Source organism: Morus notabilis, unplaced genomic scaffold (assembly GCF_000414095.1).
Source record: "Morus notabilis unplaced genomic scaffold, ASM41409v2 Scaffold275, whole genome shotgun sequence".
In the NCBI taxonomy this organism is placed as follows: Eukaryota; Viridiplantae; Streptophyta; class Magnoliopsida; order Rosales; family Moraceae; genus Morus; species Morus notabilis.
Window position 1 is genome coordinate 93,408 of NW_010359601.1, and position 15,972 is coordinate 109,379.

The 15,972-nt window shown below is 39.3% G+C and overlaps 1 protein-coding gene and 1 long non-coding RNA gene across 2 annotated transcripts; one reads left to right on the plus strand and one right to left on the minus strand.

The window, feature by feature from the left end:
* Positions 1-728: 728 nt before the first annotated feature.
* On the minus strand, positions 729-4,618 carry LOC21396476 (protein JASON). Its single transcript, XM_010094873.2, has 7 exons — positions 4,362-4,618; positions 4,056-4,104; positions 3,868-3,947; positions 3,068-3,315; positions 2,096-2,861; positions 1,936-2,018; positions 729-1,050 (listed from the first exon to the last, which is right to left on the minus strand). Exons 1-7 carry the CDS (start codon positions 4,542-4,544, stop codon positions 942-944), a joined length of 1,518 nt encoding a protein of 505 aa, XP_010093175.1. The 5' UTR covers positions 4,545-4,618; the 3' UTR covers positions 729-941.
* A 2,534-nt stretch (positions 4,619-7,152) lies between these two features.
* LOC21396477 lies at positions 7,153-15,710 on the plus strand. Its single transcript, XR_002901915.1, has 3 exons — positions 7,153-7,388; positions 14,961-15,041; positions 15,213-15,710. It is a non-coding gene; the product is annotated as an uncharacterized LOC21396477 (long non-coding RNA).
* The last annotated feature ends 262 nt before the right edge of the window (positions 15,711-15,972 follow it).

Below are 15,972 nucleotides of genomic sequence, written 5' to 3' on the forward strand. Positions count from 1 at the left end.
CCCCACGGGTTTTACTTAACAAGGTTTTTAACGAGACAATTATTTACGTGTACTCTTATTATGTCAATTCAATAAAATCACATCTTTTAGGACATTTGATATTTTTTTTAATTAAATTAAAAAAAGAAAACAAGGGCCAGGGCCGGCCCGTGAAGGGCCTGGGCCCAGGCCCGGCCCTAGCCCTTATGGACTAGGGTCAAGGCCTGGACTGGGCCTGAGTTTTTCTTCTCAGGCCCGGCCCAGGCACGGCCCTGCACTGTGCAGGGCCGTGCCTGGCACGGCCCAGGCCCGTGATGGGCTTAGGGTCAAGCGTGCCGTGCTGGCCCGGCACGGCACATTTGACAACACTATGAAGTTTAGAAAAACAGACGTTACAAACTGAAATTTAAGTGGCATTTTGTGACAATTTATAATTCAAGAGACAACTATAAGATTTGTCCTAATCTTAATGGACAAACTCATTTTTCGGATGGGGTAAATGGATAAAGATTACCATGCTCATTTATTATTATTTAAAAAAAAAAGTGCCACCTAGTACTAAGATCTAGTCCTATTTACATTCCCTCTTGTTTTTTCCTTTTCTGTTCAGCTAAACACGCTAATGTGTACCTATGTCCTTAAATAAGAACTTCGTTTTGTAAATCCGTCTTGTTTCCAATGCAAATTAATCTTCTTCTAGATTATATCTGTGTGAAAGAAAACTGAATCGAAAAACAAAAGCTAAGATGGGACTCTCAAATCACTTATGTACACAAAAGCATCTTCACATGCGTCTGCTATGGCTAGTGTCAAACAAAATTTGCAGTAACACCTCAAACTCTCAATGCCTTGATGCAAACCAATCACCACAATCCACGAGGTTTACATTTTGGAGAACCTTTTTTTTTTTTTTTTTTTTTCATAGCACATGTATAACAATCCCACATAATAGAAAAAACCCATCAGCATGAAACTAGAGACTTCGGATGCGGTGAAGAGTGCAACTGTGAAAGGGCAGTGTCACTTTCCTCATTCTCATCAAACATTATGGGCGGTCCCGAGATAGGTTTCCTGCAAATTAAATAACCCCGTGAGAAGTTATTAATGCTTTGGAGATTTGAAAAAAGATAAGCAAATACAATCACAGACTTATATAGTAAACGATTCAGCTTTGATACTTCTACAATAAGATTTACTTCCTTCTTTAACCGGGAAAAGGTTCAACACTTATCAGTGAAATGACTTCGGAGCTTGGTGCTTGGTGGTTTCATTTCCATTTTGCATGAAGTAGACAGCTAAATCAGAAGCATAAACTCCTCTAAACCTTTTCTTTGTCTTTCCTTTTGGCTTCAAAAGAACTCACTTAGGACTTTTTATGTCCAAGCGGGTCTAACGAGTGCTAAATACAATGAATATTAGCATGAAGTAGACAGCTATATTAGAAGAAGCATAAACTCCTCTGGACCTTCTATTTTGCTCTTCCTTTTGGCTCAACAGAGACCATTTAGGAATTTCTTGTTTACGTGGATCTAACAACGCCAAATGTGTTCTAAGAATCAAAAGTGAATACTAATCATAAACTCAAAAGAAAATTAATAATAATGAATATTAGCGTGAAGCAGACAGCTACCTTAAAAGCATAAACTCCAAGACCTTTATTTTTCCTTCTGGCTCAAAAGAACTTATTTAGGAATTTCCATTCGTTAGTGGATCTAACAAATGTCAGATGTTATCTATGAATCAAAAGGAATATTAATGATGTTATCATGTAATGCCATTCCTTAGATTTTCATTTTTTTGGGGTTGCAACTTTGATTAGTTTTGACGTTTTCACTTTCAGAAGCACAGATAGCACAGATGTGCTTGCCAATTCACATGTCAAACATATAAGACTACAGTTTCTCTCAGAAAAGGTAGAAATTCTGGGGCCAAAGAAAAAAGGATCCAAGATCATACCTCTGAGAGACGAAACTTTCTTCCGACAATGCCTTTTCTAACCTCTCCTCGAACGGTGTTGCGTGCCAACTCACCTTCTGATCCTGAAAACATAACACAGACATTAAAAGATGCCTTAAATACATGAGGCGAACATGAAGAAAAAGAAAACATGATATACCTCCTTGTACTTATTGGTTGAGTTAGGAATTCCATTCCCATCCCACCACTTAGGTGATATACGAGAGGGTTCTTCCTCATTCCAATGAGCAGCAACCATACCAATAATAGGTCTGTCCATAGGGGTCTTAGCAACTCGAGGACGATCAGAAACACCCACAAATTTCTGATTATTGCCATCCTGAGTATGAGGTACCGGCTTCAACCAACTAGACAAACTAGCTTCCACCTTTACCTCTAAGGGCACTTCTTTTGACCTCTCTTTTTCAATTTTAGGCTGGTCAAGAGATTCTCTTAGCTCACTTGAAAGTTGCTGGGAGTTGGAATCTTCTTCCTTCAGTACATTCCATTGTGAGACACTTTCAACTGGGTTCAAGACTGGATATACATATTGTGACCTGATTCGAGTTTTTCCATTTGAAAAATTATCCAAGTGTGCAGGGAAAACAGTTCCAGGCGTTTGTATCTCATCAGAAAGCTTGTGTGGGGTTGGATAAGGTGACGGCTTCAATACGCTTTGATTACCTGGTGACTCAGCTTTCTTTAAATTTTGACTATAGTTTTCAGATGACGAGCCCCGAGAGGAAGACAAGTCTGAGTCACATTCAAAACGTACAGATTTGCCCTTACATTGAGCGTTTGTGGCTAATAGCTGAGGTGAGTCAGACGCATGAACTTTGGCTGCTGTGGAAGTGCTACCAGTTCCACTACCTTCAGTAGAGCTGATAGAAACTCTTCTCATGTTCTGTATATTTGAAGTACGGCCACTGAAAACGAAAATGCAAAAGAAAACATCAAATACTGTACAAATTTTCTTAAAGATCTCCATCGTGGCAAAAGCAAGTTAAACTACAAGATCCCTTATTTAAAAAGAAAAAATTAGAACCAGCGTTTCCCTTTTACAAAAGACAACTGAGTGTTAAAGAAATGATAGCGTATCTATAAAGTCAAGCCCTTTATTTTGATGTACAACCTGCTGGGTGTATTCTCCAAAGAGGCTGAAAGCATAACCCTTTCTTCGCAGGGTTTAATGGGTGTAGGAGGTTGATCAATTTGATTGTCCAACTGAAGTTTCTCAGCCGATGTATCAGGAAGCCACGAATGGAATCTTGAAGATCCAGAATCTCCACCATGAAGGGGTGAACTTCTCAACTTGGCAGATACTTTGCGAATTTCAATAGGAGTTTCCACCAAGGTACCACATGCTTTAAGAAACTTGGCCTGTTAAACCGAGTTTATAAGTACAATAGATAACTTCAAGAATCAATCCGCGTACTCAAAATAATAATTAAAAAAAAAAAAGAAGAGATATTCATAAAACTTAAGCATATAAGGTCCCTGTTATTTGTAGTAAGTTTAATTTTGACACCAATTGCTAGAAACTTTAGCTATCCTAATAGTAATAATGCCCTCTTACCATCCTTTTAAAATCATTGTTACGCTTTTGTAGAAAAACGCAAAGGTAAACAGCCTGAATATCTACTACAACACTATATCCAGTACAGCTCAAAGATTACACTACACCCACTTGCATAAAAGAAAAGGAATAAACTAACAGAACACATATCTTAATCTCACGATATTCAGAAACACTTAAGTCTATAATGTACTATTAAAGTAAAACCTCAACTAAACAATTATTTAGATTAAGACTGCATATAAAAGAACATAATATGAAAATTAATTAATTTCGACACTGCGCTTATAATTGCCCAATTAGATTAAAACTAAATCTAGAAAAAGCATAATTAAACCAACACAGAGTAATCGTACCTCTTTCTTTAGCTGCTTATCAATTTCTGGAGAACCAACAGAAGCATTGCCCATATCCTTGGAAGGAGATTCTTCTTTATCTTCAAAATTAATGCGCAAAACAAACAAATGATCAACCATGGAATTTTCATATTTCAATTTGATCGGAAAAAAATAACGATTGAATTGGAGCATATATATGTATATACCTTCGGAGAGAAACAGAGACGACAAACGATTTTGAGAAATTACGACCCCCTGATCATAACGCAATAAACAGAAAATGATCAGGGGAAAAAAAAAAAAAGAAAAACCAGAAATGCTACAATTCACCAATCATAAGAAACATAATCCTGCTACGTTCCTCAGAGCCAAACTGAAACAAGCAAATCGATTCAAAATTTAAAACAAAAGGAAAAAGAAAAATCTCAACAATCCATTTCTGAAATAATCCGCTTGATTTTCTTGGTAACCAAACAGGAAAACGGAAAATCAAAATCACTCTATCATCGCACCGTTAGCTTGGGCTGAGAAGATTCAACAACGAGGTGAGGTTGCGAGCGATTTCTGTGGTGGCGATCGTCCCTGACTCTGAAGCATCCAATGAAGCATCCCATGGCTGCGGAAATCGTTCTGTCAATGAAGCCCAAAACCGATCTGCAGACGAACACGAACCCTAGGTCACGGTAGCATAACATGGATTTTCCCGAGAAAAAAGAAGAGAAAGAAAATCAAAACCCTAGGAAAAAAGTTGATTTTTGAGAGGGTTTAATTGGTGATCTGAGAGAGAGAGAGACTGGGACACAGAGAGAGAGTTGGTGGGTCTTATTCGAATTTTGAACTACCGAGACGAGGGAAACATGTACGCTTCGTGAAATGACGGACTTCGGATTTGAGGCTTCGCGGTGTGTGGCAAATAACTTGTACTCGCTCTATTCTTAAGCCATGTCATACCGGATTGGGGCTAAGTTGTATTTTAGTAAAATATACAACGGGGCAGAAAGAAAACTAATGAAGAATGCGGTTTTGTTTATTTCACCGATTTGAGTTTAAAATTTGAGTTTTGTTACAGTAAAAAACTCTCATAAACAGTCATATCTAATTTTTTGGTTACAGTAAAAGATTCTCACATAAAATCACATCTCAACTCAAATTAAAAATTTAAATCAGCGAACTGAACAGGTCAGACTTTCTCACTCTCGTGCGTGGTTTTATCAATTATGCTGTGTGGGCTTTTTTAGGAAATCATGGGTTTTTTTTTCTAAGAATGAAAATCATGGAGATATTTTCGGAGGAAAAAATAAAGAAAAAAAGAAAAAAAAAAGATAATGGAGTTTTGTTAGGACATATAACGTCTGATTGAAATATTAATTTGTGTTTTAACTCTTTCCTTGACCCTTGTTGTTATCTTACTCCTTTTGTGGAGATTATTTTTTTGGGTAAGAATCCCAACTTCCTTCTTGTGTGTCAAATATTTTTCCTTTATTGCTCTCTTTTCTTTTTCTTGTCGGGCTTATTTCTTGGAAAGAATGGAAATAATAATGCCACTTTCCTTGTCTTCATGATAAAGAATTCTCAGGTACGTTACAAAACAATTACAAGATACAACTGGTAATTGCAGCCAAAAAGAAAAATCTTAGTGCAATTTTTTTAAATTAATTTCATAAATGCCCATTAAATTTTGTATCTTATTTCAATACTCTCTCTAAACTTTCAAAAGGATTCATTTTACATTTTGAAGTATATATCTCAGTTTAAAATGCTCTCTACATTTATAAAACTAACAAAATGATGACATGACACTACTTATATTTTTATAAATGCCCCTAAATTATTATAAAATTTCTCTGGTATTTTATCTTTTTTTAAAACACTAGTGTTCTATGCTCGTCGGATTTATATTATTTTTTCAATTTAATTTAATTTTTCACCAGATTAATACAGAGCTGACGACTAATAAGTAGAGAACATCAGTGTTCCCAAACAAGATAGAACACCAGAGAAAGTCCTTTATATGAATGTTAAGTCAACTTTTTTTGTATTATTTTAATTCCTAAACTTTAAGGGTCCGTTCACTTCGCTGATTCGAGTTTGTAATTCGAGTTGAGATGTGATTTTATGTGAGAACTTTTTACTGTAGTAAAAAAGTTAGATGTGATTGTTTGTGAGAGCTTTTTACTGTAGCAAAACTCGAATTCTAAACTCGAATTGGTGAAGTGAACGGGGCTTAAGTGTTTTCATTTTAGTCTCTAATTTCGAGACCTTCACTCAAACATTTAACACCTAACTAACAAAATAATCAAAATTAAAATAAAATAAAACCTTAGAGACTAATTATAAGACGTTTTAAAAGTAGGGATCAAATTATAATAACGTGTAAATCTAATCTAAGGACCGATTAAACCTTAATAGATCTTGGCTCAGTTTGATAGAGATTATTGGAGGCTAAAATGAATTCTCTAAGTAGCCACACAGCTGGTTTGTTGTTTGGTAAAAACATAAAGGGCCCGTTTGTTTGCGTTTTTGTTTTCGTTTTTCACGGTTTTCAAAGCAAAAAAATGAAAACGGGTGTTAAAAACGTGTTTGGTGCAATTTTTTTTAAAAAACAAAACCAAAAATGTTTTTGTCTTTTTGTGGAAATCAAAAAACGAAAAAAAGGTGTTTTCATTTTCTTGTTTTCGTTTTCTGTTTTCTGAAAAACAGATTTCACTTTTTTTTTTCTTTTTCATTTTCTTCCCTCTTTTCTGAAACTGTTTTTGTATTATATATGTTTATTTAATATATTTATTTAATATATTATTATTTAATATATTTAATAATATTATTTATATAATATATTTAATAATATTATTTATTTAATATATTTAATATATTATTTATTTAATATATTTAATATATTATTTATTTAATATATTTAATAATATTATTTATTTAATATATTATTACATGTTTTCAAAAATTAAACCACCAAACGCAGTTTCAGTTTTTTTAAAAACTGAAATCAATCTCTAAATAAAACTACCAAACGCATTTTTAGAAATAATTTAAAAATGAAACTAAAAACGTTTTCATTTTCATTTTCGTACAGAAAATAAAAACGTTTTGGAACCAATTCCAAACGCACCCAAAAAGTGTTTTTGAAAGAATTTTGAAATTATTTAAGGTAGATTGTGCGGCAATTAACGAGAGGTGGTTTAATGAAACCTTCGTTATTACACATTTACCCCTGATGAGTGAAAAAAATCCCACACCATTAGATTTCTACAGGTTTTGTTCTTTCTTCTCTCTCCTCTCTTCTCTCGAGTTCTCGAGTTTCCTTCTCTGCGCTCTCTCCGTGCTCTCTCTCTACAGACAATTAAGCTCTGCTCTCTGTGTTCTCTCGGTCTCCCTCTGTGCTCGTAAGGGTTTTGATATCCTCCTGCGATTGAAGTACGGGCGAACTCTCTCTCCGTTCTTTCGGTTAGGCAGGTCTGTGCTGGTTAGGGTTTCGTGCGATTGTGGGATTGTCGGCTGGAGCTCATCAGATCAAGATTATCACTGTTGTAAGTACTCGATTGATCTTCGTTTTAACTGATTTGGTTATGTTTTCACGGAATTTTTTTGCTCTGGCTTCGTTTCTATCCATTTTGCTTCTGTTTTCACCGGAAGTGTATTTTTTCTTCATTCGATTCTATCAACTTGTGTTACTGTAAGGGCATGTGGGTTAAAACCTTGTTCGAGCTTTTATTTCTGACTTCTGAGATGGAAAATTTTTGGTAGAGTGTTATGGTATTTTCTGTTTCTGACGTCTTACTCGTAGATGTTTATTTATTTTGTCATTTCCAAATGTTTCAGGGTATAGCAGAAATCAGAGAGCAATAATGTAAAAGTTAATTTTGTGCAATTGCATTTATTTCGGTGTCTCGAGTGCTTGAATTACATCAATGATGAGTGTACCAATGTAAAATTAGAAAGAAGAGGAAAGAAACCGTGGATGGTCAGGTTGTAGAATTTTCATTTTAGAGGCTTCAGAAACAAGAAAAACAGCTTCTGAGGCTTTTGGATTGTGCATTTTGAAAAGAAAGCTTACACGTGGTTTGGCTATCCTTGTGCACAAGAACAGGGATGGTAGTTCTGTTTCTTTATTCTATTGGTATCAAACAAATAGAGAGAGATAGAGAGAGCTTGTAGAATAGGATGGGGAGTTGGGTTCAAGGCAAGACGATGATGAAAAAAAAAAAAAGAGAGAATAGGAAAAATAGATAAATGAGTGAACTTGCAACTATAACATGTACATCAAATGAATGTTTAATAATGATGTTGCGACGCCTCTGTAAGTATTCCATTGATCTTACTTTTTCGAGATTTGCTTCTGATTTGTCCTCAAATTTTTTGGTTGTTTGTGTTATATCCTTTACTGAATACGCAGAAAAATCATTGTTGTGCTTGTTAGGGTTTCAGTTTTTAATCTCGTATTTATGCAAATTTCTGCTCAATCATCTTGTTTAGAGTGGCTTAGTAGATATATGTTAAATGAAAGAGTGGATCAATTTGAGTTGGACCTAAAGGTTTTGGGTTTCGTTGGTGATTGATCTTCTTAGTTTTTTATTTCTATTTTTTGTTTTAGAGAAAGTTGACATTTCAGGAGATTGAGTAAAAGAAAATAGTTCATGGATATGATTATTTGGTTGGAATTGAAGAGAGAATGAATTCCATTTTGACTTGGGGAGTGCTCTATTGCGTATGTTTGAAGAATGAAAGGACTTAAGTTTGTATTTGTAGGTATGTGTGTGTGTGTGTGGACATATATGTTTGCAAGAACTATTTTTTTGGAATGGGGATGTTTATTTGGTTGGAATTGTTTCATGGATATGGTTATTTATTTCATGGATGTGTTGAACACACTTTTGAAGTTTCTTGCTATCAATGAGGTAATTTTTATTTTTGAAATGATATTTTTATTTGCTCATTTTTCTTGAGTTATGTGGTAAAATAGTTGTTCCTTTCTAATTATAGTTGTTGTGTTCCTTTATCTACTTTATGTTAAGGTCCATCTGTTTTACCACTTGCATATCTCTCTTTATATTGTTGTCTCTGGGTTCTGGACTCTGCATAACCTATAATATGACGAAAGAGTTTGATATTGGTAAATCCTGTATTGACCTTGGATAAATTAAGATCTAAAATCCCAATTCTATTTCACATTTGTAGCTGGACTTAAACAAATGATCTATTTCAAGAAGCTGATTTGTAAAATCATATGTTGTCCTTGGCTAGTGACTGCCATTTTTTAGTGTGTTCTCAATTCTCATCATTGAATTTAGACTCTAGAATTTTGATAAGCTCACCGACAATCGCAGGACAACTAGTATGTAATTACACAAGAATTATGCACACAAACTCAATCTTACTCTTGATTGCTATTATTAATGGCGGAAATGTACAAAATCTAGGGATTGACAATGGAAACAGGTATGGGGGTGTTCGAGTGACCCCTTGCACTCCCTAACAACTTGTCTAAGTAGTTTATGAGAAAATGATCGAATGAATCTCCCAGCCTGGACTACACTTATTTATAGTATTGTTATATTCACTAACTAACTCCCCTTAACAAACAATCTAACTTCCCCCGGAAATGGCCAGCTCAGCCACTGAACATGCCAGCTCATCTTCTCCCCGAGTAATACTTTGCTGACTCGTATCCCCCACTGCCAGCCCTTGCACCAACCACATCTCTCTCTCTAACCTTCCTCCGCACGTAAGTAAAACGTACTGGAGGCTTATCATTACCCCCGCCCCGAAGACTCACCTTGTCCTCAAGGTGCAAAATGGGAAAACTTGCGGTCGATAGCCTCGTAAGACTCCCAGGTAGCCTCATGCGCCGGAAGGTGCTCCCAACGGATCAAAACTTCCAACTCAGAGTGACCCCCGTAACACGTTGGCGCACCCCCAAAACAGCCTCCGGTGCCACTCGCAGCTCCAATTCCCCAGTCAATTGGGTTGGAATCGAAGACACAGCCTGTCCTTGTCCCAAGGCTCGGCGCAGTTGGGAAACTTGAAAAACTGGATGAATGGCAGCCTCCTCCGGCAAACGAAGGCGGTACGCCACAGGGCCCACTCGGGCAGTGATAGCATAAGGACCATAGAAACGGGGGCTTAACTTCTCATTCCGTCGTCGAGCTAGAGACACCCGACGATAAGGGCGCAACTTGAGGTACACCAAATCACCAACCGCATGTTGCACATCCGTACGCTTACCATCAGCCACTGCTTTCATACGCTGTTGAGCGCGAAGCAAGTGAGACTTAAGTAAGTCAAGCATGGCATCCCGGTCCTGCAACTGCTGATCCACCGAATCTACTGCAGACACCCCAAGTCCATAGCACAACAGCGGAGGTGGAGGACGGCCATAAACCACTTGGAAGGGAGTAGTGCGTGCTGATGTATGAAAAGAAGTGTTATACTAATATTCCGACCAAGCCAACCACCGGTGCCATTTTCCCGGTTTGTCTGATGAAAAACAACGCAAATAAGTTTCGACACACCGGTTCACCACCTCCGTTTGACCATCCGTCTGGGGATGGTAAGCGGTACTACGTGCGAGAGTAGTGCCCATTTGCTTGTGAAGCTCCGTCCAAAAATGGCTAAGAAATATTCGATCGCGATCCGTCACAATTGTCCGCGGTACCCCATGGAGGCAAATTACCTCATGTATAAAAATCCTCGCCACCATTTCAGCCGAAAAAGGATGCTTCAAGCAATGAAATGTCCATATTTGCTAAGCCTGTCCACTACCACTAGGATCGTATCGAATCCTTCCGAACGTGGCAACCCCTCAATACAATCCATTGAAATATCCTCCCACACCTGTTCCGGAATGGGAAGTGGCTGCAACAAGCCACTAGGCGCCAATGTGGAGGCCTTGCAGCGTTGGCAAACATCACAAGCAGCCACATATGAGGTGATATCCTTCTTCATTCCCGACCAAAACCAATCCGCAGCCAAGTGGCGGTAAGTCTTAAGGACACCCGAATGGCCACCTATTACACCGTCATGATAAGCATGAAGCAGTTTAGGGACGAAAGGCGAACTCCGAGGCACGACCATCCTGCCCCCATACATTAACCGCCCTTGCACTAGTGAATATCCCGGATGGGTCTCAGGCTGAATTTGCAATGCGGAGACAAGTTGGCCCAGTTGCTCATCTTGCAACACTTGTTGCTGCAGCTCCTGCATGTCCACGATGGATGAAACCAGCAAGGCACACAATTTTGGTGAGTGAACAACACGTGAAAGAGCATCTGCGGCACGATTTTCTAGTCCCGGCTTATACTGGATTTCGAAATCATATCCCAACAACTTAGTAAGCCACTTTTGATGCTCCACACTTACAAGACGTTGCCCCAAAAGGTATTTAAGGCTCCGCTGATCTGTATGAATCACAAAATGTCGTCCCAGCAAATACGGCCGCCACTTTTGCACCGCCAACCGATGGCCATTAACTCCCTCTCGTAAACTGACTTTCCTTGAGCCCGCAACGATAGAGCTTGGCTGAAATATGCAATAGGTTGCTGATTTTGCATTAACACCGCACCCACACCAAATCCGGAAGCATCCGTTTCTAGCACAAAGGGTCATGTAAAGTCAGGAAGGGCTAGAACCGGCATAGAAGACATAGCACTTTTCAAGCAAACAAAAGCCCTTTCCGCATCCTCCGTCCAATGAAAACCATCCTTCCGGAGTAAATTTGTCAAAGGTCCCTCTATTTGACTATACTCAGCAACAAACTTTCTGTAATACCCCATCAACCCCAAAAAACCGCGTAAATCACGCAGCGTAGTCGGAGGGGGCCAATTCAACATTGTGTCAATCTTGGTTTGGTCGGCAGACACGCCCTTATTCGAGACAATGTGTCCCAAGTATTCCAATGACTGCTGGCCAAAACTGCACTTCTTTGCATTAGCGAAAAGATTGTGCTGCTGTAAAACCGCCAACACTTGGTCCAAATGATGTACATGTTCCTCCAATGTCCGGCTATAGACAAGTATGTCGTCAAAGAAGACTAAGACAAACTTACGGAGGAATGCTCGCAACACCTCATTCTTAAGTGATTGGAACGTTGCGGGAGCATTTGTGAGCCCAAATGGCATCACTAAAAACTCATAATGTCCCTCATGTGTGCGAAAAGCGGTTTTTGGTACACCCTCCGGTTTGACTCTAATCTGATGGTAACCTGACTTAAGGTCTATCTTGGAAAAAATGGTCGCTCCGTGAAGCTCGTCGAGTAGTTCGTCAATGATAGGAATAGGAAAAACGATCTGGCACCATCTCCTTATTTAAAGCCCGATAGTCCACACAAAAGCGCCAACTCCCGTCTTTCTTTTTGACCAAAAGCACAGGGCTGGAATATGGACTCACTCACACTAGGTCGAATAATCCCTACAGCCAACATTTCCCCGACTAATTTCTCAATCTCTTCCTTTTGGACCTACGGGTATCGATAGGGTCGGACATTAATCGGAGAAGTTCCTGTTTTAAGCACGATCGCATGATCTTTCGCGCGCTCCGGAGGTAATTCGGCAGGCATTTCAAAAACTGATGCTCTCCGGTCAAGCACCCCTGTTAATTCTTCAGGTATTTTGCAATGACTTTCTAAGGTACCCAATTCCACGTGGTTCCATTCAAGCCAAATCCCCTGCCCTTCATTGTGAAAAGCCCTCTACAAAGCTTTTAAAGACACTGAGGTCTTATTCATTCCAGGGTCTCCTTTCAATGTCACTTGTAGGTTTCCCACCATGAATTTCATAGTCAAACTTCTCCAATTCACCGTCATCACCCCTAGGGTCTCTAGCCACTGAATTCCCAGGATTATGTCTGAACTTCCTAGCTCTACGGGCAGAAAATCCTCCACTATCTCTATATCTTACAGGGAAACCACAATTCCCCTGCAAACGCCCTCCCCTTTAACCGATAATCCAGTCCCCATGACCACCCCGTAATCACCGGTTTTATCTACTGTTAACTCCATTTTTCTCACCAAATCGACAGAAATGAAATTATGCGTGGCACTACTATCTATTAAAACTGTTACCTCTTTTCCCCGCAGCATTCCTTTAAGTTTCATGGTTTTTGGTGAGGTGAGTCCAACCACCGAGTTTAGGGACAGCTCCACCACTTCTTCATCATCCCCAGGCTCTGCTCCTTCTTGTTCCTCTGCACCCTCCTTTTCTTCCCGCACAAGGAGCACCTGCAATTCTCGGTTGGGACAACGATGCCCAAAAGAGTACTTTCCATCGCATCAGTAACACAGCCCTTTCTCTCTTTTTGTTTGTATCTCCACATCGGTGAGCCTTCGATACGGTGCCGCCCCACTGTTCGAAACCGCGGCCTTCCCAGAATTTCCAGAAGGTCGCCCTAACGCCACAGAATTGTTTGTCGTTCTGGATCCTCCACCAAACGTCACTCCATTCCTCAGCCCATGTCCTTGAGAACTCGAGCCAATCCTATTCCAGGAGTTGAATGAAGCCATTTGGGCCTTGGGCCCGCGTACCAGTTGATTACGCTCTTCAACCCGTTGGGCGAAGTCCATGATTCGGCCCAAACCATTTGGTTTTAACATTCGAACCTCCGCCCTTACTTTAGGTCTCAGACCATTCACAAAGGCACTCTCCAGCACTTGCTCTGGGATCTCTGCTAACGGCGCCGCCAACGTCTCGAACTGCCGGCGATACTCCCTCACCGTAGTCTCTTGGTGCAAAGACAAGAATTTTTCATAGAGAGTTCCCTCCTGTGTTGAACGAAATCGCTCTAACACCATCCGTTTCAGCTCCGTCCAATCCCGGACCGCTCGTCTCCGCTCTTCCCACTGGAACTAGGCAAGAGCTTCTCCTTCCAAGCTCCCCCCCGCCATATCCAATTTCTCTCTCTCCGAGAGTCTATTCATGGCAAAATACCGTTCCGCCCTAAAAATCCAACCATCTGGATTATCACCATCAAACACCGGCAACTCCACTCGTCGAGTACGAAATTCCGAACGAAATCCCCCTTCTCGCCATTCGGCCGGTCGGCCATCAGTTTCTGCCGTCTGTTCCGCCGGAATTCCATTAGCCGTTTCCGGTGACTCTCGATGTTCAGAATCTCGCTGCTTCAACAACTCATCCATTCTAATCAGCAATAACTCGAGCCCTTGCTCCAACCGCGGTATTTTTCCAAGATGCTCACGCATGGATTCTACTTCCTTCAACAACTCTTCTCTGCTTACCTCCGTTCTCTCCTTTTCGCGATCATCCATCCTCTTCGTCATCCCGGGAAAGAGCTCTGATACCAATTGATAAGCTCACCAACAATCGCAGGACAACTAGTATGTAATTACACAAGAATTATGCACACAAACTCAATCTTACTCTTGATTGTTATTATTAATGGCGGAAATGTACAGAATCTAGGGATTGACAATGGAAACAGGTATGGGGGTGTTTTGAGTGACCCCCTGCACTCCCTAACAACTTGTCTAAGTAGTTTATGAGAAAATGATCGAATGAATCTCCCAGCCTTGACTACACTTATTTATAGTATTGTTATATTCAGTAACTAACCCCCCTTAACAAACAATCTAACTTCCCCCGGAAATGGCCAGCTCAGCCACTGAACATGCCAGCTCATCTTCTCCCCGAGTAATACTTTGCTGACTCGTATCCCCACTGCCAGCCCTTGCACCAGCCACATCTCTCTCTCTAACCTTCCTCCGCACATAAGTAAAACGTACCGGAGGCTTATTAAATTTAGACAGGAAAGTGAGTTTTATATTCAAGCCATTGTTTGCATGTTGCAAATACGCTTGTAGTTTGCTCCGACAGGGCATGAAGCAGATATGTATAACAACAACTGACTCAGACACGTTAACTCAAGATAGCAAAGAGGTACATATTTCTTTAGAAAAATATTACAGGATTTTGCTTTGAGAAATATGATTTCATTTCAGGTTAGAATTTTTTTGCTTTTTACCAATGATCAAGCTGTAAAAGAGAACATTCTAAATCAAATCACCAATGGTTCACAAATGGTCAAGTTAGAGAAAGATCCGCATGCTGCATTTGCTCTAACTATTGATGGGAAAACTTTAACCTATGCTTTAGAGGATGGCATGAAGCACCAATTCTTGGCATTAGCAGTTATCAGTCATTTGCTGTCGCGTTTCTCCAAGACAAAAGACATTGGTAAGAATGTTTTTTCCCTCATCAGTTTTTCCTTTTTCAATTACTAGGCTATATGCATCTTTTTGTTCTGAATTTCAATGATCAAGTCAGTAATATCCTTATGATTGTAGATTATGGAAACTACACTATACGGTTAGGTTTTGTTTTGATTATTTAAGTTTTTCTTACCAGGTAACGAGGTTAGTAAAAAAAGGAACTGGAAAAACCACCTAAGCAATTGGCGATGGTGCAAGTGATGTTGGGATGATACAAGAAGCTGATATTGGAGTTGGCCAAAACCCCACCTTAGCACTTGATTAAGACTGGAGCGCAAATGATGTTGGGATGATACAAGAAGCTGATATTGGAGTTGGCCAAAACCCCACCTTAGCACTTGATTAAGACTGGAGCTGTCTCTGCCAAGCTTTGCAAGAGAGAGAGCACAAAACAATTCCACAGTTGGAAGATAAGTTCCCATTGGTGTACAAGAACGTCAGGTCACCAACTAGGAAGCTTAAGACTACATACATGGCATTAAGGCCCAACTTGTTTATGTAACTTAGTCATTTGACGATGAAGCTTTTAAGAGAAGTTAAAGTGAGACTATTCTTGGATCTTTTTGGCAGAAACCTCTTTTTTAGTCTCTTTTTGTTATTTTATCGAATATTTTGTTATTTGAGCATTTTTGAACCCCAAGTTGGTTTAGTTTAAAGGTTTCAAAATTCTTGTTTGCTTACTAATAATTCTACTAATATTAGTGTATGGACGAAATGTCATTGAACGCACTTTTGGTGTCTGGAAAGAAAAATGGAAAATTTTGAAAGACATGCCAAATTATTCATTTACGAAGGAAGTGAAAATAGTTATTGTAATAATGGCGCTCCATAACTACATTAAGAAGCATGATAAGTGTGATCGATATTTTCAAAGGGTCGAGGATAGTACAAATGAT

Excerpts from the sequence above, each read along its gene's own strand:
- LOC21396476 (XM_010094873.2), bottom strand. The coding sequence starts at position 4,544 with ATGTTATGCTACCGTGACCTAGGGTTCGTGTTCGTCTGCAGATCGGTT. Across the intron at positions 4,105-4,361 it reads CTTCTCAGCCCAAGCTAACG|GGGGTCGTAATTTCTCAAAA; the intron begins GTGCGATGATAG and ends CGTTATGATCAG. Across the intron at positions 2,019-2,095 it reads CAACCAATAAGTACAAGGAG|GATCAGAAGGTGAGTTGGCA; the intron begins GTATATCATGTT and ends TTATGTTTTCAG.